We start from the raw sequence: 23,431 nt of genomic DNA on the forward strand, positions 1-23,431 counted from the left end.
GTGAGAGTGGCATGTGAATGCAACGTAATAATATACGATAATTAATTACACACTGTCCATCGTTGATATACACGCTCATCGAATGCGTTGAAATTTTGTTTTCGACAAGCGTGAGATCATTTATATCTCTCGCGGTTCGTGATTTATTACACATTGGGAGGAGGGATGTGTGTGTGTGTGTGTGTGTGTGGGCGGGGGGGGGGGGGGTCGTCAATGTTCACGCGATTTAAAAGCTTTGCTTCGGCGGTAGCTCGCTTCTACTGGCTTCTACGTGACCCTACACCGGCGAACACGAGGAAGAAGCTTGCGTGTGCGTGAATGTGTATGACGATTATGTGTGCTATCACGCTCGATCTCAATCTACGAACTCTCTCTTACACAGAGTCTTTGTCCTTCCGACCGGGACAGGCGCTAGCGCAGTTTAGTATATTGCATTGGTAGTGATTAAAGTACGTATTTCACATGACAATGTAAACTGCACCGAAGGTTCTGAATCAAGGAAATGATCTCTTACTTTCCAGCACCGTCTCTTTCCGTCTTTCCATCTTTCTCAGTTCTGTCCGTCTATCTCTGTCTCTCTTTCTCTCTTTATTTTTCCTCTATCTTTCTCCATCGCTCTCCTCTATTTTTCTCTTTCCCATATTTGCTCTTGAGTGGTATCCTGTTCTTATCTCAGAGATAAGCCAAACGTTGCAGCGACTAGGAGTAAAACGATCTCAGAGACGAAATAGATTAAATGCTCGTAAACGCGCTTCGAACAAATTAGAACGTTGCGCGAAACGCCATAGAAGCGGGGAATCTGTTCTTAGATTAGGTGGATGAAAAAGAATATATTCTAGAATCTGCGCGAGAAGATAGCTTCGTCGAGATAATTTGGCACGCGCTCGTAAAAAGAAAAAAAAAGTTACTCGCGCTAAACGTCAGTCCTAACCCGACAATGCCACTCAAGGGTCAAAAATTTTCTTCCCCGCCGTCTGAAACGTCATCACCACCACGTTTCTCTTCCCATTTCTGTGGGCTGCCTCCTGTCGCTCTGCAGTCGCGAAACTTCAACTTGCGTAGCCGTACAATAAGTTAAAGTGTATTAAAAGTCTCTCTCTGAGCTGTCCTAGTTATTTATAACCGCTACGCCACTGATCACCCTCGCAATTCTAACTTCGCAACTCTCCCCGCGATCTCGTGTCGCTCACCTATCGTGGATTTCTGCTCTCTGCTGTCGATCTGTTTAGCTCTTTGGAACGTCGCGATAGGCGCAGCTCGACGTATCGTAGAACGATTATCAGCGTTTACTCCTCTTACGCTATGTCGGACTTGGTAGTTGCTTCTTTACCTCTGTATCAGTATCTCTCTGTCTCTCCCCCTTTTTCTTTTCTCTTTCTCTCTCTCTCTCTTTCTCTCTCTCTCTCTTTCTCTCTGCCTTTACCTCCGCCTCTGTCTCTCTTTTCCTCTCTCTAGCAAGGCTTATTAAAAGTTTCTCCATAAACGTTGGTTGACGCATATTTCACGATCACGTAGAAACGTAAACTTTGTCTCAAATCATGCAAAACTTAGTGTTCGTTCTTTTTATACTCTCTCCATCTTCCCCTTCACTCTTTCCCTTTGTCTTTCTCGTTTTTTTAACACGCGTTCAAGCAACCGACTCTCGTGCGATTGATGCAGTACGTAGTATATTACGTGCATGGCGCACATTGATTGATTCTGCTGCTGGTAACAGATTGAATCTCACATACAGAGCATATTGACAGTAGACGATATATGGAAAATGCATAATTCTTTTCCCCTCCATATTTTTCTCCTCATCTTCTTCTTCTTCTTCTTCTTCTTCTACTACTACTTCCTCCTGTATCTCACCTCTTATCGCTAGTTTTGCTCACCGCTTCTGAAGTGGCACTGCTCGACTATGCAGACGTAGTTATAATTATTGCTATACAGATTGCTCTGAGGGTTGGGGTATCAAGTTCAAGAGCGAGTATTTCTTCATCATACCGTACGACGCTTGTTAAAATCAATATTTCAAGCGCGATGCAACATACATTGAAACCTAGTTTGAATAATAATATAACATGTGTAAGTTTAATTTGGGAATTATACAATTTAATATACACACAGACAAAAACATACATACACAAAAACCAGCGTTGAGATACGCGGATTAATTACGCATATTTCCATACAAAATATCCATCGTCGACAATATAAAATTAGCGTAATTATTTTGGATATTATTATAATTACGTTATACGCAAATATCATGGAAGTAGTTATTTTGAATTATATATATATATATAATCGCAACTCTATCATGTTTCATTAATGTAAACACGCGATAATAGGAATCATTAGCATGAATGCCGTTTTAAAATAATATAAAATAACCATATTTGATATTATACAAGAGTGCATCTGAAATGTTCGATCCTCCGATCTCGATGAAGATCTACTCGATGACGATCGGCATCGATTGCCGATCGATTTGAAACATACGGACGTCGCAATCGAGGTAATCTTAACATTTTAACGATCCGAAAGAGGATATGCATGAAAGCAATAAATTTTCGATGACGGATGATACATATTTGACATCGAATCGAGAATCGGAAAGTATACGGGAAAGCGAATGATAAAATTATTGGCAATAAATATATCGCCGAAAAGAGAAAATAATATTAAAATAGAAGAGCAAATATCTTCTAAGTGAAGTAAAACGGACTTCCGCGGAAGACTTCGAGAGAAATAATAAATCAATGCGTGCGCGAAAATATTTCCATCGGGAACGGAGAGCTTCATATTTTCGGGACGATAGGGGATACGATTTATTATTCATACGATGCATAGGAAAATATTTGCCACTAATTCGCGAATGAAAAAAAAAAAAATAAAAATAAAAATAAAAACAGAAACTGAAAGATATAACTCTCGAAAAATTTGTGTTCGCGAATTATTTCGCGTGATTGGTTTCGCGTTTTAAATCATAATTAATCGTATTTCAGAATTCACGAACGCCCAGCTCGCGAAATCTCCGCGATAAGCCGCGAGAGAAGGATGATTATACGTTTATGCATATGAGATAATAATAATACAGACACATGGAATGTGTTACAACGATGCAATAATGCGCAGTGTACGGCAGCGCGCGACAGATGCTGAGAGAAAGAAATACAATACATACACACAAGCATACATTATATATGCGTGTATGAGATATACGAAGCTGATCGCGTGCGGAAGAGTAGCCTATTTTGAGAAAGAGGAAGTAACAAATGACAAACTATATATTTCGCTGCACTACGGATCTATATCGCTGCCATATTTCTGGAAACAGCAAAGCTGTTGAATCTGTGACGAAACAGTATTTTGCCCATCGTATCTACAATACATTCCGCGTGCTTTCGGTTCGGCCGATGAATACCAAATAAGAATGGAAGAAATATTTTCACACAAGTGTCATTCGCGGATAATTATCGAGAATGTGCATCGCAATCATCTGCATTGCAATGCATCAATGATATCGCCGCTCATCTGGATTTTTACATTGGAAATTACAATGAGTAATCGAAAGGTTTAGTGGAATAGAGGAACCCATCGTGACTATACCACATAAATTTTCGAAAAAATATAATTTCGTTAAAATACAATTTATTCCAAGTACAAAAGCTCAGAGTTTATTCTGTCATTTTACGATTAAAGAGATAAAACTACAAACTTATAAATATATCAACGAACGATGGTCTTCCATAATGCTTAATTTGCGCAAAAAAATGAAGATTGATATCCCTATGGAATAAGACTCAATTGAATCGCTTCACAATCATAATAAAAATATGGTATATACACATACTAATATAAAATAACATAAAATAAATCTTATTTCTGCGTAATCCGCGCCCGTCGTTAGGGAGCGCGTTTAATGGTGATTCATTTTACAATTAAACGCAGTTAAGTTTAACTTAGCGAGTCATTAAACTCTCGTATAGCTCTTTCTCCGACGATATATCATTTTGCCACTGATAAGCGTGCAGCGGAGCGTAATTTGGGTGACGCTGTTCGAAAATGTATTAACTGGCTACGTTCACTGAAAGTTTCTATCTTCTTTCTTCGTATTTTCTCCTTCTCTATATCTCGCTACTAACGGACAACTTTAACATGTATATAAAATTCATTATTTGAAAGTCCATTTCTAATATTAGTCATACATGCACGGGCTATAAATTTATAACTTAAGTCAAACAACATTTTACATTATGTAAATGTTATTTTGCTTGTGTAAATCAAAATTAGCCATAGTCCATCTTCATTTATTTGCGTAGCATCAGAATTCTTTCTTTCTGTTATGTTAATTCCCTAGTATTTTAAAATTGTCTTGAAAAAATCTTTCAATTCGTAAAATTAATATGTATTATATTTACGTACAATTTATCCCCCATTGACGATCTCGATTATGGGTATATCTTCTATATTAGCAATGTATTTGAGAAAAAAAATGCATTTAAGCAATTGAAAAAAAAAATCAAATATTTTATTACACACGTGCAGATTCTATTATATATTTCCTTGTTTTAGCACATCTTTATCATAATATGATTTTAATTTCTCACTTTTTTTATGTGTATGTATGTGTTATCTCAACAAAGTTTATAGTTAAAAAATATTTAATATACGTAAAGAGTGAGATCTAAATATAAATATTCAAAAATATAATAAAAATATTAATAATTATTTTATTCTTCCCTTCTATAAACGACAAAGCGCGAAATACTGTGGCATAGTAAAAAGTATAGCGACTAGTAAATAAATTTCGTAAAAAAGAACCAACTCGCTATCATATTGTATATAAAAAAAAAAAGAGTAAGAAAAGGAATGCGCTTGAGGCAATTTAAAATTTGAAATTTTCAAAGTCGGAATTTCGCAGCCCAACCACCGCAAAGATTCAGGCAAGAGGTGTATAATAACCGCGTTCGCATTACAGCGAGAATGCTGCACTTCCGGTGCATTGAGCCGCGAAGAGAGCGCGCTTTTAAGAGAGCAATCCACGTGCGGAGCGGCACATAAACAACTGTCAAACTGCTGACAATAATTCGAGTCGGGACATGCGCTCCTAACGGAACATGTAAGTGCTTGAAAATCCTTTCGCGATTCGTGCGTCGAATAAAATTCCGAAACATCGCATTAACGTAAGAACCGCGACGCGCCCGCGATGCGGCAAAATTTACGTTTTCCTTTTTCTCACGTACGCTGAATCCTCGTTACAAGAAATATAAACTTGGGAAAAATGCTATGTGACTCTTCATGAATTATTTTTTTTCAATGAGATTGAAACCGCTTATATTGTACTTCTCACGTCTTTTAGCTAGCTCGCTTTTTCAAGCGTGATACTTGGAGATATCAGTATAAATATAAAACTCGGCATTTTATTTTAAATATTATCACGCATTCTTTCCACGTTTTTCATTCTTCTTTAAAATATTTAAAAAATATAATTCACTCTCTCTTATAATTATTTTTTAACTGTCTAATATTATACATACATGCAAAGTAGCATCAGCAGTATGTATATATCCTCTTTTTCGAAACACTACTCGTAAATACTGGATTACTTGGCTTAAATAATACACCGAAAGAATTACTATGGTAACGATAGTAGCATCGCAGACGGAAAGTACAATGAAGCAACAATGGTACGGAAACTCGTATAGCGCTCAGCGTGATTTATTTATTTACACCTCCGCACGCGTAGCCATCGACCACGTACGCCCACGAACGCGGAAACTACCGACAGGTAGACGATACTGATAAAAATCGTAAGAGAACTCACGTGTGACTTATTTAAATATCTTTGTATGGGTGTATATGGTATATGTTACTATAACGCCCACCCACGCGAATGAAACGAAATGAGGCTACGTTGTCGTTGCCGGTTACGATAATCGTCGTGTGAAGCAGAGATTCTCAACGTTTTGTAATCGAAAAGCCTGTAACATATCTAACTACGATCCTATTACAATGACAAATCAGATAATAATTCACGTATTCGAATTTATTGGCAACTTGAAGAGAGCGCGGGATTGTGTTCAAAATTAATTATCAGCGGCTATGTTTAATCTTTCTAAGCATTATTTTCTCGGTTTAATTATTTTCTTTTCTAATAAATATGTTTATGGCAAATTTGTAATAATCATATTAAATTATTTAGAATAAAAGCAGTTGTTTATAAATAATATTATTCATGCAAATATTAAGAAAGAGCAAAAAAATTACACATTGATCACGATTTATCATCGAAAGCTCGTATTTCTTTCAGCTAGTCAAAGATTTCAATCGAGCAGGTGGATGGTCTGAGAGCTGTGCCATGCGGATTTCTACGATTCCTTCTTCCAGGTGCTCCTTCTTTCTTCCTACTTTCTTTTTCCGTATTCTCGTAGCTGGCTACGGAACGATTCGCTGCAGTCTCCAAGTATCATGCAACTTTGACGAACATCGTACCTGAAGAACGTTCGCTACTTTATTCCCCATCGCGGTTGCAATAAGTTTTCTTTTTCTCTTTCTCATCATAGCGCACTTTCTCTCTCTTTCTTTATCTCTTTCTCTGCACCCTCGCAGAATAAAATTGCAATCGTTTTCACAAAGATCGAATGATGCGAACCGCCCTTTCTCTCTCTAGTTGCGAGAATTATTTTAAAAAGGGAACAAAGTTTTCGCAAGCTTACGATGCTCAAATCGAGAGCGAAAACTTACGAGGAAGTCAGGATCGAAAGCAATATTGTGGCGAAACTTCCAAGACGGAATCGCAAGAGAGCAATCTATGTAATAGTTCTCTTTCGACACATTTCGCGGCGCACTTTTCAGACCATTCTCTTCACGAAGTTCCCATTCACAAGTTTGCACTTTGATTTAGAAAACACGATATAAATAAATACAATTACATAAATAATATATGATTCGATGACGGAAATATAAAGACCACAATACGAAATACGAGGCTGTAAATAGCGCAACCTAGAAACAACATTTCGGAATATTGCCCGCGGAAATACCAGGCGGAGAGTCCACGTAATTGCACCAGACTTTGAAGACGTAAAAGATGTTCGCGTACGGCTAAGTCGTAAACGCACGTAATCAAGGGCGACCGCAAAATGTACGGTGATAACCCATAAAACGAAGAAAACTAGAGCGCAGAAGATAGGAAGAAAAAGGAAGCTATAGGATGAGAACCGACATTTATGAAAGTAAAAAAAAAAAAAAAGAAAAGCAAGCACCCAAAAACAAACGCGCGCTCGAAATAATTGGAAAGTAATAGAAGACAAGTAAAAAGGTATTATGACAATGAGAGATCTCTTCAACTACAATCGTGCATTTCCCTTCATTTCGAAGACGCGAACAAGCATCTCGCCGTGTGTGAAAATAGGAAAGAATCCTACGTGACGTCGCATTTCAAGAATCGAGCAAATAAGGAAGCAAAATATAAGACGAAGGTGAGGGGAAAATAATGGAAAAGCAGAAGCATCGCATCTCCACGATAAGAATGGTGATCAGAAAACGAACAAATGGCAATCGGCAATATAATGAGAATAATCGTTTCCTAGGACCATCAAAGAGAACATTGTAAGAGTATATTAAAATTTGCAGCCGAGTGTCACCTGCAGGGATGAAGTCCTTTCACGACCCTCTCTCGCTATAAACAGCGTTACGCTAGAACGATGTAAAAATGCCCTCGTAAAAGCGGGATAAAATCCATCTTCAAGATCGAGCAATCAAGAGATGTAAAATCAATCGAAAGCTATTGGGCTATTGGTACAAGAATGGAGATGGCTATAACTGCAAAATGACATCGTAGAACAACAAAACAATTAACATGAATGATGCTGTCGTAAAGGTAATCATAATATTGCTGGCAATCAGAAAACGCAATGATGCCATCGACGATAATTTTCGGTAGCATTTCCCTTCGGAAAAGTATAACTTTTAATAACGTACAAATCATTTAAATAATGATGTCAACGGAATATTTGTTTTATTTTTTTGGCAAGATGCAGCAGTTATTGAAATCAAAAAAATTAAATACATACACATACATACATATATAAAATTACTGAATAAAAAGACTGATTAGAAATGAATGACTAAAAATGATGTAATATATAGCATAGATAGCGAGTTTATGAATTCTATTTAATTGTATTTGAAGCGATGAAAGAAAAAGAGGCATCTCTCTTTTTCTCTCTCTCTCTCTCTCTCTCTCTATGATGTCAAAATAAAGCATTATTATTGTAAATTCGTGTCTAGCAAGAAAGATAAACTTTGCAAACATTTGCGCAAAAGCCAAAAGAGAAGTAAAATACGCGAGAAAGTGCGCTTTCGTAATTATCAATAAAACTGGTTATTCGTTCTTAAATAACCAAGGACTAGCTCACGATTCCGCAAATAGTACATAAAAATGCAGGAATTGAGTAGTAAAGTAGTAAACCCGAACGCGCGCGCGCGCGCAAAACGGGAACGCAAAGCGCATAAAAAAGCTGCGAGAGAGGCAATTCAACTGACAAGAAAAATATATACAGGGAGAGAGATAGAGAAAGAGAGCTATTACGTGACTACGTAACGAACAAGCCACTTCGTCGACGAGTCGTTCGAAGTAATCAAGGAATAGAAAAGGTAAACGAGCACCTTCAAGGAAAGGAAATGCGCCCGGGAAACGAAGCGGAATTCGTGGCATCGAAAAAAAAGGAAAAAAAAAAACCAGAGGGGCATCGACAACCCGTAATTCGTTCACTCGCGCAAATAGACTGCGTTTAGAGTATCCATATCTAACAGCAGTTCTATGAAAATGCAAACGCGAAAATTATGTTATAAACAGTGTGTCGGATAATATCAATGATGGATCGCTTAACGCAGGTGTAACAGTAAACAGGATGATAATTCGTTTTTCAGTTAATCGATCCTTATTATAATAATTAATATCTGGCATTCACATTATTTATTTATTATAATGAAATATAAAATATTAATATATCTTTCTCTTCTATTAATCTATTATTCTCTCTATTGTGTGTATTAAATGTATTAAATAAAAGCTTTTTCAAGTTAATTTTTTAACTCCAAACATGATTTTATAAAGACATTGCATTTTGGAAGTGTTAAAGCCGCATTAGCAAGTTTAACAATATTTAAAAAGATTTGTTAAAAACTCTCCAACTCTGTTATTATCAGAGCTCTGCACTTTTCACAAAACTGTGTTACGATAGCTCTTTAGAAATACTTTAGCGATGATAATACGAATAGCATCACAGTTAACGTGAGTAGCATTGAAACGACGATGTAGCAGTATAGAAATTAACTTCAAAGCCATAAAAAATGAAAAAAAGATAGGAATTGCCGGCTCTCTTGAGTTTCATTAATCGGAAAGTTATTCTACTTGTAACTCTTGGCGCCTCATAATTATGAACCGAGTGAATTAAAGACCGTATCATGCACAAGAAAAAAGCAGGTCGATGATAAAAGAAGATATATGATACAACAACTTTAAAATATCCTGTTCCACGTATTTGTTTTAATTTCTTGAATAATATAATACTCCACAATTGTACGATAAATTTCGCATTAGAAAAACTATTTATTGCAAAAAAGAACTATTTATGATAAACAAAAAAAAATGAATAAGATATTCGTGCCAGATATTCTTCAGATGTCTTTATATTACAATTATATACAAACGCGATTTTTTTTAACTCATATCAAACACACACGCCCCGTTATATATTAGTTGTTTTTTCACCGAATTATATTTCGCATAACAGCAAAACACCATCGTTCATTACAATGATTTATAAATTATGCATTAACCATCATATTAACTGGGTCGGCATTGCAGCACATGTAATAACTAATTAATTCGGTAGAATAATTTAAATTATGATCTATCTGTCAGTTGGAAATTCGTCAGCTATTTCATCGGTCATAATTAAATTAGAGCATATATATATATATATATATATATATATATATATATATATATATATATATGACGGTCAAATTATGAAGCACGCGGAGCAAGTCGAATTATTTTATAAAAATTTGTGGAGTTTGCCATGAATGGAATGAACTACGAATAAAATGCTTTTTCCGTCTCACATTGTACATAATTTTTGTTTGCTGTCTTGACGGATATTCGTCCATGTGCGTATAAAATAAATATTTAAAATAAATATCCCTATAATCGCGAGAGAAAAAACTTTATGTACGCACGTAACGTTTGTTTTGTCGGAATAAAATTTTCCCACCGTGCTACGTTAAAATGAAAGCCACATCATCGCGTTTAATTTAGAAAAATATACCGTACAATTTTTTAATATCTGTGAAAAACAAATTCATCAAAATGCGAAACGTTTCCCTAAACAAATATAATTATAAGTAATCATCACCAATTCTCCCGTTTCTTAGATCAAATTCAACGTAATAATTAACAAAGTAAATAACAAAGTAAAACAGAAGACATCCTAACGTAAAAAAGTATTACAGTATTTTCGCGATTAATATATATTTTCTAATCCCTATTAAACATTTGTCGTGCAAAAAAACAAAGAATATGGTGAATTTTTGTATTAAATTCTAGTGAATAATGAAATTCTGGTAAATCATGACTTTGGTGAAATTTAATCAAGAGGTAACATATTATATATACAACTAAATAAAATATTACTGATTAATATTTTTGTCCAAAATTATAATTTTTTTTTTTTATATCTCGTATCGCAATTTCTTATATCAATAAAATCAATCTTTAACGGCACAACATACCATATATTCCATGTGAATTTCCAGCGAATAATCGGTGGATGAGTTAAGTAACTTAAAATGTCATAAATATATGCAACTATTATGTATGTAATAGCAGACGAGTCTTAAAGATTCATTAATAAGAGGAGATAACCGCTTTATACAAAGCGATTAATCATAGCCTGAGACGCTCGTGCTGAGCTATATGGAACCGTTAAATACAGGCAGCGAGATAACACGAGAAGGCGACCCTTTTTTAGTATTTTATTTACCGACACTTGAAGCTCTCCCGTTCTTTCTTTTTTCTTTTCATTTTCGCGCGCGCCTCGTCCGATCATTCGCAATCCCTTATTTTAAAGCAGCATTTCGGATGCGCTCGTCCGATTATGGCGATTCAATAATTAAGGGGAATTGATCTATAATTGAAGTTATAAGCAAACCTTTGCAATTGTAGGAAGGAGAATAAATATTCAACTGCGTTCGAGCGCAATCGGGACGAGGTAAATGAAAATGTATCGCTCGAAAATCTTTAATTTGCGAAAAACGTTTCGCATCTACGTGATATAATATTGCTCCGTTTCATAAAGGGGATCTGGTTATTGCCTGGTAAAAAGATAATCCGCGACAAAAGTATTTCACAGCGTGGCGCCGGAATATTTCACGTTATTAAAAAAACTTTATGATAGAGCTGATCTTAAATATGCATTGACAGGACTGATTATTTTAATGTCATTTTTTTAATATTCAACTTTGGATCACACGGGAGGGAAAAGACGATAAATGATAACTGATCCCAGTGGTAATATAAGAATAATACGAAAATATATAAAAAGATGTATGAATAATTAATCAACATCACATCCGATGTATAATACCATTCGCGATCGAGGTGAACTTCTCGATTATATTAATTCGCCGAAGTTCTGAGATAACTCGATAGTTGTTGAACAGGAGTTTCGGTTTAATCGCGAACGCGTAAAATAACCGCGCCGATAATAAAAGTCGAGAGATGAACTACAATACATCCCAATGTTATCGTAGTACGTAGTCTTAATCGCGGCTTAAACGTTCTCACGATATGCATCCCTGTGTATTCTTATCTTTAAATATTGCTAAATGTGTATCGATGATTCAATATGTAGGAAACGGAAAGTAGGTTACGGAAAATCTTTGTATGCATATTCTATCAGAATGCATTTTCGATAGCTGCATGATAGTGTAAGCGTTTTCTCTCCGCTATTTCTCTACGCAACATAATCATCTCGCTTCTTCCTTTTCGTACACGTCTACACGCACTTTGCGCACAAGTAAGTACACTCTATTTCCAACTTTTTTTCTTATTCGCGCTTATCTAACATTGGATATTTGACGTAAGTTACCTTTATTATTTTAGCATAGTGAGAAACGCTGACTTGGCATAATTGTGATCAATAAATAGAATTATTCATATCGATGTATCCTCCCGTTATTGTTAAAATCCTGAAAATGTTACTATTGAAATAAAATTAGATAAATAAATCATTTACTTAAATATAAAAAGATATCTAAGAAACGTTTAAAATATTGCAACGTCTTTCAGATATTTTTTCACAACATCCTTTAGGACTTTGACGTGTCTATTACCCGCTTAAATGCAACACAGAAATGTGAAAAAACGCATAAGAGATATCTGGGGAATGCTCTCTAGATGTCTTAGATCGTACCTTTTAGACAGTTTTCTTGCTGGGTGTAGCGTATGCTATATAAATGGATGTGTGTGTATATATATATGCTTCCTCACGTACGTGTGCTTTTCTCTTTAGCTATGTGTTATCTTTTTCTCGATTATTAATGCCGAGTAATAATTTTCTCATTTTGCTCGTCTATTATTTCTGTCTCAACATTCGCCTCCAGTGTGAGCCGCGAGAGTCGATTCTGTGACTGGTCCATTCGGATGCCACCGAATCGCCGTGTGTTATGACTGCGAATGTATGCTTTGTGAAGTGTGTGCCTTTACTCGCGCGAAGAGGTTTGAATTTTCGTCACATACATCAGGAGAATGCATCTATCCGAATATGAACCCGTGTATTTCATATATTATATTATTGGCTAAAATGGATAAATCAATGATGACTTCGTCTGAGAGGAAAAGAGAGTTAACGCACGATACAAAACTATATTATGGATGCAAAGATATATAAACTGCGAGATATACCAAGCTGATCTCGAGCAGATGTGAAAGCGCAGTATGCGTGATAAATATAATATCAGAGCGAAAATCCGTGAAAATTGTATTTAAAAAATGGATTACTCTCCCTCTCTTTCTCTTGGAGATAGTCGTCATTTTTTATATCCAAGCTTCGCTTTTAAAACATTTAGCGTACATAATAATCCCCGAATGTTCGTATGTGTTTAAACCTCTTCGCGCGCACTCGGAAACGCGCGAGCAGTTGTATTAGCGAATGAAAGATTATTAAAATATGTCTGTTGAGCAAAAAAAAAAAAAAAAAAAAAAAAAGAGATGAAAGAGGTATAAGAAGCTTCGCGTAAGCGGAGGCGATTACGCTGTGAGCCGAGCTAAAAGAGAATCCGAGAGAATAATCTTTCATTTTCGACGAGAGAGCGGGCTAACAGCGTCGATCCACACCATTTCCGTGACTAATCGCCTTCTTTTTGTATTCTTTCTTCGGGGGATTTTCGGGGGAATACCTCGATTCAGGATCATACTTCAATTGCATCATGTTCATGGTGGCGAGCAGCGTCGTATTGACCGTTCTGGTGCTCAACTATCATCACAGATCGCCCGATAGATACGTGATGCCAAATTGGGTAAGAGATATATACACAATTAAATGTAATTATAATATATAATTTTAGAGAGAATTATAACTTCTTCCTCCCCTCCTCCCCCTCTCATTTAATTAATAATAAATAACAAATATCTCTCTCAAATAATATAAATGCGTTAATAATGACACAATATTGAAATAAATGACGACAATTTGTCGCTAAAATAATGTCGAATACAAACAACTTTAACTCAATTAATTAATTAATTATCTGATAATGTTAATTAATATAATTATTATGATCGCACAAATTATTTATATCTTTCGCTGTAATCTACGTACGTGTTTTAAACGCACACGAGTTATCTGTTCACTGAAACCTTCATTCCTAGCGCGATCTTTGTAGAATGGATTACATACGAATTCGAGAAAATTAATTAAACGTACAGCCGTGGATATTTTCAACTTACTCTGAAAACACGGTTTTTGATCGATCATGTAGTTAAAATATTTCAGTCAAATAAAGATTAATCATTTAAATACATAGACATAAGCTGCTTAACTAAACGGATTAGCCGGGATTTGCTCTTGTCATTGTTGCACTCGTATTATATCGAAATCATTACAAATTTAATTGCTTTCCATTATACTCGAATAATTGAATAAGCAACAATTTTGAAATCGTATAATCATAATTTATTATCATGATAATAAAATGCGATCATAAATATATCACATTCTCAGATTAGAGAGAGGATAAGGCATTATTATTTTCAATTAAATATATTCAGATAATTATAAGCAAATAACACAAAATTATAACTTAATCGCATTATTTAAAGAAGATATATAAATCAGAAGCAATTAATTTATATAAACTCGAAATAAGACGAAATTTCACAATTGTACGTAAAGAATACCTTGAGTATATAATAATGGTTAGTAATATATTTTGCACAGTAAATTTTCTACTGGCCATTACGTTCATTAAAAACAGTGCTTTACTTCTTGAAAGTTAAAATGCCTTCGAGGTATTAGTAATCGCTCATCCATCGGTTAATACAAGTTTCGTCAACACACCAGATATGTATTCTGAATTCAAATTGGTCTTGTTTACAAAACACTCCTAGTATGTATATACTTACATAATATGCCAGCATAAACTGCACTGCATCGAATTTTTAATTCGATGAATTTTTTGACTAAAAAAGAGATAAACGACCTGTCACCGAACGCAGATATAAAAAGACCAAAATCAGAATTGTATTATATACTGATTAAATATTTAATAGATTTATCTTCTTCTTAAATCCCTTTTCTCAAATATTGTTCTTGAAAAACTCAGAATATGCGCAAAATATATCACGTGTAACTATCAAAAAAATAGCCGCTTTGTCACGATAAAAATATTATTACACGAAAATAGCATACTCGAAACTTTAGTTATCATGACCTGAAAACTTCATTTGTTTTAACAATTTTCTGTATAGTTATCCTTTAAAACAATACTCCTCATACAATATTCTTAAATAGCATTGCAAATCCCGATAATATTAAACTTCAAATATGATGCGCGCCAGTTAAAACTTTTATTTCAGATTTCTAAATAATTTTACGTTCTCTCATTGTAAAATTCAGAAAAATGAAAATGCAAGGCAAATTTACTAGACTGGCGATACAATGTAATTACAAAGTTTTAGAGAGATAATCATTTTCGTTGTTTATGCGCAGGTGAAAATACTGTTTCTGCAATGGCTGCCGTGTGTGTTGCGCATGAGTCGGCCAGGCAAGAAGATTACGAAGAAAACCATTCTCATGAGTAATCGAATGAAGGAGCTGGAGCTCCAAGAAAGGAGCAGTAAAAGTTTACTGGCGAATGTTTTAGACATCGATGACGATTTTCGCCATGGAAACAGTGCTGCTAATCCTGCCTCGGGCTATATAAGGTACCATTTAGTTCACCGTTCAATTTCTTCAGCTCGTTGCGGTTGGCGAAAATCCTGCAATGCGAAACGGGACTTAATGTTTATTTTCTCGGCCAGTCGTACTTTTGTTCGCTAACAAGAAAGGTTTTTTTTTTTTTTTTTTTTACAGCGCTCGAATGATAGACGAATGTTATTTGTGGGGAATAAAGGAAAATCGCGTTTTAATCTTGTTGCGAAAAAAAACACCAGGGAAAACAAAAGCCGACACAAGCATATACAATATAATAATCCATTGTGAGCCATCGAATGCGCGGCAACAAACGCATCCGAAATCGGATGGGATGCGTGTTTCCGAATAAATGCACCTTGTTGTACGTCTACGTAATTCAATTCGCGTGTTCGCCTGCGCTCGACGTTATTTCACACTCTTCTGACGGGTAAAATCGAAGACACAACCGTAGGTCGTGTTACACATTCGTGTTTGCTCTATAATAACTGCGAACGCGGCAGAGATTCGTTCACACGAAATCTATCGACTGTCGTTTAAAACGGCCGCAATAGTTATACCGCTGGAATCGAATATCGAGATCTCGAACCTCGATAAAACGCCGACTCAATCTATTTCCGCATTTTTCCACGGGATTTCTTCGCGATTTTTTCCCCCGTGCCGATTTTCACGAACCGTTGACAAAATATTCTGTCCTAACATTTTTTTGCTCGACCCTTCAATAACAGCTTCTAGTTTGCTGGGCGATTTTCGTTGGACAATCTGTATTTTCTCCTCTGTCTCTTCTATTCTCCTCTCTATCACGTCGTTATGAAAACTCGACGATGAAAATATCTATGACATGTTACTCCAACTCAAATTCATCGCTTCATAATTTCACGATTTAATTCTCTGTTTAAATTATTAAGAAAATATAAAAATATTTAAAGAGACTTTACAAAAATAGTATTTTACAAGTGTATTATTTGGAAACAAGAAAAGTTTGTATTTTAAAAGCTCAAGTCAAACTATGTAAAATAAAAATTATGTAAAATTGCATAATAAATACAAAATTTTAATAAATATAAATGCATTAAAAAAACAAATAATTGTTTAAAAAAATACATTGTAAATAATTTTCTTAAAAACAATTATTTTTTCATACTAATTGATTTGTCTCATTATTCTGTACATAATAGTATTACGGTAAGATTATCGAAAACTAAATATTTTACGAGATATTTAATTTTTTAAATCAAAATATGTCAGATTAAAATATAAAATAACTCGAAAAATACTTAATGAAAAGATACTTTATTATAGTGTTTTGGAAAGCTCTCGATGTAAGCTACAAGAATATGTAATGAAAAATAGGGGTTTCTATTCAAAAAATTCAAAGTGATTTTTATATGATATTGACGATGCTATTCAAAGTCATACTAATATTATTATATAATGCGCCACTTAGAGCTCTAAAACTTTTGTATGAAACACCCTGTATATCACGAGGTGGATTATTTCAATAATTTATAAACAACCATTATATATATCTATAACACTCTGAGGAATGGCATCTTCGCGAATTCTCCGATGATCCGTGCGAAATTTCTATCGACGCTTTACCTTGAGAGATATTGTGAGACACCTTTCAGAGTAATAATTTACACGATCTTTTACAGTAGATCGGCGTACGGCACCCCATTGTCGGCCAGACCGGCGACAGTCGAAGAGACTTCGGCATCGTTGCCTCTCAGCGGTATGCAGAGGGAACTTCACACAATTCTCAAGGAATTGCAGTTCATCACCAGTCGCATGAAAAAGGCGGACGAGGACGACGAGGTCATTAGCGACTGGAAATTCGCCGCCATGGTGGTCGACAGGTTGGAACGCTTTCGAATCTTTCATGTGATTTCAGTCGTGCACTCGCGAAAAATCATAGATAAGGAGATAGCTTTTACAGCGAGGCTCGAAATTCAGATTCTCGTTTTTCGTATCACGAAAAACTCATCCGTCATGGTATGCGCCGATCCATTAGTTTAACTTTAGAAAAAATCTATTATATAAATGTTTGAAACTCATTTGACAATTATCGACCATTCTTCAGAATTTCTTTATTCAACAATTTCTTAATCGTATAAAGCTCATTCGTTAAATAGTGTCAATTGAATTTAATTCGTAAATTTTAATTATCTCGCGATACATGTGTTTTTACACACGTATCTGTGTTATCTACAATTTAAATTTGTTTCTTAACAAAATAATTTTTTGTCCTTATTATTTATCGAATAATAAGTTATTCTGCAAAACTAACAAAAAAATTTTTTCCCCCCTGAAATCAAGGCTTTGTCTGTTCATCTTCACGCTATTCACGGTTTTGGCTACGGTGGTGATATTGTGTCGTGCGCCACACATAATCGTCCAGTAATAGAACTGCCCCGGTCGAACCGAAAAAAATATGCACAAAAAATGCCAGGGGTAGCGCCTTCTGGAATTTGGTAAGGATATAATTTTATTATTATTATTATTAATACAGCTGCCTCTTCTCCTTATATATCTAATATGTCATATATATTATATTGGTTGCAAAAAGATTTCCTAGTTGTTCGTATTTTTTATTTCGTAGAAAAAGAGAGACTAAACAAAATCGTCCGAAAAACCCAGTATTATTTTTGCTGAAAATATTCCGTCTATCGATATATTGAAACTCGTGAATTTACTTAATATAACGTAAGGATTAATACGTTCCTCTAATATACAAGATCGAAATTAGCATATGAACCGTATAGTTCGAAATCATTATGTGCGAATGACACGGACCAGATAACTGAAATACAATTAACAATGCGTGGAGATATTAACAAGTGCCATGTAACAAGCTTGGCTCGTTGGATGTACGCGTTGAAAATTTTCAATCGCGCCAACGCGCGAATATCTCTATTTCGCTATTTTCGTCGTGCTAATTGCCGTTCGGTGCATCCAGAATGCAGTCCGGAGCGCAATTATTTATGCATTAATTCGAATATACGACTATTCGATTACATAATTTCAAATACTCGCTGCTACTTTATCATTGACTTTGAATGGTATGAGAGTTCGAAATTAGCGTGTACAATTAATAAAGAAGATTTATCATTTGCTTATAATCTAGAAATTAAATTATAAATTAACAGTATTTTAATATTTACATAACACCTTGTATATATAGAGCATACGATGTTTTTAATTATGTAATTAGAGAGAAAATTGAAATGTTAATTCACTTCGACTTGCATTCTTTGTATTAATATTGCCGAAAAAAATGAAGACTAGATTTTTGCTCGTTAATCCGGGAAATTTCTGACCTAATTTCTATCTCCATTGTTTTGCTTAATCTTCTCGAGTTTAATTACACGATATTCTCTTTTCGATCGAAGATTGAAAAGTTATCGAAATATATTAGCTAGATGAAAACTCCTCACACTTTGAACTTCAGAACTGCTGAAACTAAAAGTCCGATTCGAAGGATTTAATGAAAGAATAAACTTGTCAAAAGTAATCGGCGCGCATACACATATCCCCGGAGAATCCTTCATCCTAAAAGCAATTCTCTAAAGGAATAACGATCAGACATCTGGCGTTATACTTGCGTTTTCTTCTCTCTCTCTCTTTCGTAGGAACGACATCCGATTCGAGGAGGTTGACTACGGAGCGCGTCGAAGTGACGAGAAAGCGCGGAAAAAGAGAGACGGACTCGTTAGCCCCTTTCGCGCCCTTCTGCGCGATTCACCCCTTTCGGGAACAAGAGAACGTTCTCTCGGATTCCACGCTGGAAAACGTCGCCGGGTTGTGCGCCCGGTTCTTTTGCGCGACGTGCTTTCATTTAGGCGAGTAAATAGGCAACCAAGAGTGAGACCACCAACGACGTTCACGAGAAAAGCCACGGGGGGGATGTACATGCGGCAGCGGTAGCGGTGGCGGACGTCTCGTCTTTCGAATGGAAAAAACATGCTTGGCAAGAAGAAAGAAAAATGCTTCCGGATTCGAGAAGAGAGAAAACGAAGGAAGGGAACAAGGGGACCCGATCGCCGATGTCACGCTTCGTTGCGGCTGCGTTCTTTCGTTTAAGTGACTTAATAAATTAACTAGTTCTACACAGTGCGAAACCGATAGGTAATCGACGCGCGACGCGAGCTGGACGAAGATTTAGAGGCTGCCTCTAAAAATCGTAGGAGAAAGGTAGGTGTAGACGAGAGAGAGGACGCGCTGCAGAGTTAAATCTAAATGCGTGTGGCAGGCTCTTGTCGATCGCCACGACCTTGTTTCGGCGATCGGGATCGATCTCGAATTCGACGAGCGATGCGATTTCGCGAGATAACGCGATAAGCGGACGCGCGACGAGAGTCGACACATGGCATCACGAGAGAAGGAGATCGCGTAGTCCTCGGAAGAGCGTTGTTGCGGCCTTTCGATAATAGTAACAATAACGATATATAAAATATTTCTTATAATAATGAAAATAATAATTAACGATATAATTAACCGGTAGTCGCTTTGCGCGCGCGCGCGCGCGCGCGTTACGACTGAGTCGTAATTAATTAACGCCGCGATCTGTTGAGGGTCTCTCGTGGGGAGCCGAGACGGACTTCAAAATAACTGCCAAATATAAAAACTCGTGTCAGGGGTGTTCAACCTTCTCTCAAACGGTGGGAAAGTAAAGTGCGGCCTGGACGATCGGCGGCAGGGTGAACGCGCGCGGCGCCGTGACCAATGACGAGAGCCGAGACAAGGGTGACCGTGTCATCGTTTGTTTCGCGTTCGTCGAGGATCCTATATTTTCCCTCTGTACAAACTGCGCCGCTAACGCGGTTCAGCCGTGCTTCAGCCGTTTCTCCATAGGCGGGCCCCCACAAGGCGCGAAGTCTAATAAACTTGCGCCAACACCGATCGCACGATCGACCCTCTACGTTCGATATATTTTTCCACGTTCTCCCGTTACAAAGCCCTCCTCTATCTCGTACTCGAAAAGCGTAAGCGATTCCTCCGCATTTCCGCAAAACCCACCGGATATTGTCACACCGCGTGTATTACTACGGTGCGTATGTGTACGCGTATACGTGTGCATCTGTGTGTGTACGTGTGAATGACTCTGTGGATGTGTGCACGTATGCGTTGAACACGCGAGATATATACAAGCGCACAAGAGAGCGGTCGACGCGTCGCTTATTTAGCCGATCGGCGAGAGAGGATCGATCGATCGATCGATCGGAGGATCGTACAAGCCGCATGAGCCGCGTAAATACGCAGCGTAATTTACGAACGACCACGCGCGCACGGAGGCGAACGCGTCGAAGGCGAACGAACCGCGCGCCAAAAAAAAAAAAAAAAAGAAAGAAAGAAAACTGCCAAGTTGGACCACCCCTGCTTTCCGTACAGAGTCACGCGCGTACCCTCGAGTCCTTGAGGACCTCGGTGAATCCGTCGTGGATCGTGATCGAGCGCTGCGAGAGCGATCGACATATTCGCGATTATCTCGGTGGATCGTACAGTTTCTTTGCTCGACTTCACGCTGTCGAATCTTTCAACGACTGTAATTGTGACTGTAATGATCAAGTGTCCTGAATTGTATCACGCTTTCTGGACATTTATTACTTCCTTGCGCTATACTTCAAAACAAATCTTGTATAATTTATCAATATAAAATCATAGATGGTCATTCGATAAATTAAGGAATTCTACATATTCTGTTGAATGATATATATATAATTCTTTTGCTATCTAAAAAAAGATTTTTTCATTAAATACTCTGTTATTCAAGCATAAAATAAAGTTTATATTTAGACGCTGTTTGGACTTTCCAGGAAAAGTGTGTTCTTTAAGAAGGAAAAAAAAAAATAATAATGAATTCATTGTCGATTACAATGCCTGAGATTTGTAACGATACGATCCGCAATCGTTGTCACGGAGGTGTATGAAAAAAAACTTGTGACTCCGAACGATCTAATCAAACGATTAATTCTTAAGGACGGAGAAGGAGGAAGGATGTCGGGAACCTTCCGGAGCCCTCATTAGCGTCGATACTTTTACATACCGCGGCTAATTACGAACCGACACACGGATCCCGCTTGTTATCGTGTGTCACGTGGATTATACGGATCAGTATTCTGTTTATGCGAAAAAGTTTTGCCGGATTATCGTTATCGTCGTTGATTTTTCCTTTTATTTTATCCCATTATTACACGAGCGATTTTTGGTACGGATTGATAGCGTATTATTCAAAATTTCAAATTGCACTCGCGTTTTATCATTAAAGAGCTTATATTACATATACTTAAATATATTAATGACATTAATCTCAGAAGAAAATGCCGCGCGATAGACCAAACAGATAAATATTACAAGACTTTAATAATCTATAACGGATATAATTGAATAATTAATATCTATTGAGAAAGATCTCGTAATATGTTTAATCGAGAAACGAGACTTTCCCTCTAACTTTAATATCGTTTTTCATAATTGATAATATAAGCATTATAATTAAATGTTTTCATCCGATTTATTTCATTTCGCTTTCATAACGTGTAAGACTAATTCTACCTCGACAAGCGTATATAAAAGTTTGCGTAATTAACAAAATAATTTCAATTACATATGATGTCAAATTACAGTCGCCAAAGATTTTAACGTTGTCGAACATCCTCGTTTCCGGACCGCTCTCCCTGCCTCATTTTAACGAAGCTGTACGGAATGACAGAGTGATATAATCGTTCAAACGATGTGAAGAAAAATATAATGATGAATAACGTTAAAGTGTTCCGACTAACAATACTCAGATAGATATGTACATAAGTGAGAAATCGTTTAGGTGGAACTTAAGTACATCCTGCAGCGATACAGTTGGTACATGAGCGAACGATGTTGGCTAAACACGCACGCGTACACATCTACACCTATACACGAATGCACATCCACGGCGAACTGCTTAAAAGTATACAATGGCGACAGTATATATTTATCTACATCTCGATAAACTCTCTCTCTCTTTCTTTCGAAACGACCTGGATCATCGACGATAGTCGATCGCGTGCCGATCGAGATCGGTAATCGACGAACACGGAACGGAGCGTAGCAAATCAAATCGAACCGGAAATCATTGCATATTCGTTTCTCGTGAACGGTTTCAGTGATTATCGATCATTGCCGACAATCATTTCGTGCGATTTTCGTAGATTTGCCGCGTTCGCGAAGCGCGTGTGGACGAAGGAATTGTAACACAATATGAATCCTCGGGACGCACGCGAAAGAACGGTACAAGGTGCGCGACACACAGAAACAATTTTCGAGAACAACGAATCGCGAATAGAATTCGCGAGCACGCAAGGGAGATGACTGAAGGATCATTTATATTGCGCAATTTTTCAATGTCGCTAAAAATATTGTTGAAATACATCACAATGTGTTATTTTGCAATCGCTGCGAACTATTGCATATAAAGCTTTCTGTAAGAATAATTATATGATAATCGATGATCGATTTGAAGTATTTTATATGTTCGCGATTTTATCTTGCCAACTACTTAAAATATATGCAATTAAAGATGTAATAGGATGCAAAAGCAGCTTAAGCTCGAAAATAACAAGAAACGATCGTAACGTTTGTAATAATTCGAGTTGCATTCCTAATCATTGAATCGTAATCATTGAATCAATTAATTCGTAATCAGTGATTCAATAAATAATTAATTTATTCACTTGACTTGATATTCGTTTGAACTAGCTTTGCTAAATCAAACGCTAGTTTCTCTTTCAAGCAGTTTCTTTCTCGGATATTCTGCAGATTTCTCTATACTTTACCAATTTAATACGCGACATTGTTAAAGAAATCCACGATATAAACGGTCCTTACGCAATCTCTGGAACGATCGACATCGTACGGGAGACACCGACGATTTCGAGGCGGCGCGGCAGATTCACCCAGAGTATCCTCCGAGATCTAGCGTAATTTTC

General features: G+C 36.5%; 1 protein-coding gene across 10 annotated transcripts in view; it reads left to right on the forward strand.

The window, feature by feature from the left end:
• Positions 1-23,207, forward strand: part of Nachralpha6 (nicotinic acetylcholine receptor alpha6) — a 223,693-nt gene extending 200,486 nt beyond the window's left edge. For 7 of the 10 annotated variants that reach the window (XM_070305201.1, XM_070305205.1, XM_070305206.1 and 4 more), the window contains 5 exons: positions 13,466-13,575; positions 15,267-15,481; positions 17,126-17,326; positions 17,787-17,941; positions 19,100-23,207. In XM_070305201.1, the coding sequence (XP_070161302.1) occupies positions 13,466-13,575; positions 15,267-15,481; positions 17,126-17,326; positions 17,787-17,871 (611 nt within the window). In that variant the 3' untranslated portion in view covers positions 17,872-17,941; positions 19,100-23,207. The remainder of the gene's footprint in view (positions 1-13,465; positions 13,576-15,266; positions 15,482-17,125; positions 17,327-17,786; positions 17,942-19,099) is intronic. The other 3 variants (XM_070305202.1, XM_070305207.1, XM_070305208.1) reach the window with 1 other exon arrangement.
• The last annotated feature ends 224 nt before the right edge of the window (positions 23,208-23,431 follow it).

The sequence above is a fragment of the Polyergus mexicanus genome, unplaced genomic scaffold (assembly GCF_030449975.1).
Source record: "Polyergus mexicanus isolate NDT 795.1 unplaced genomic scaffold, iyPolMexi1.0 SCAF_12, whole genome shotgun sequence".
NCBI lineage: Eukaryota > Metazoa > Arthropoda > Insecta > Hymenoptera > Formicidae > Polyergus > Polyergus mexicanus.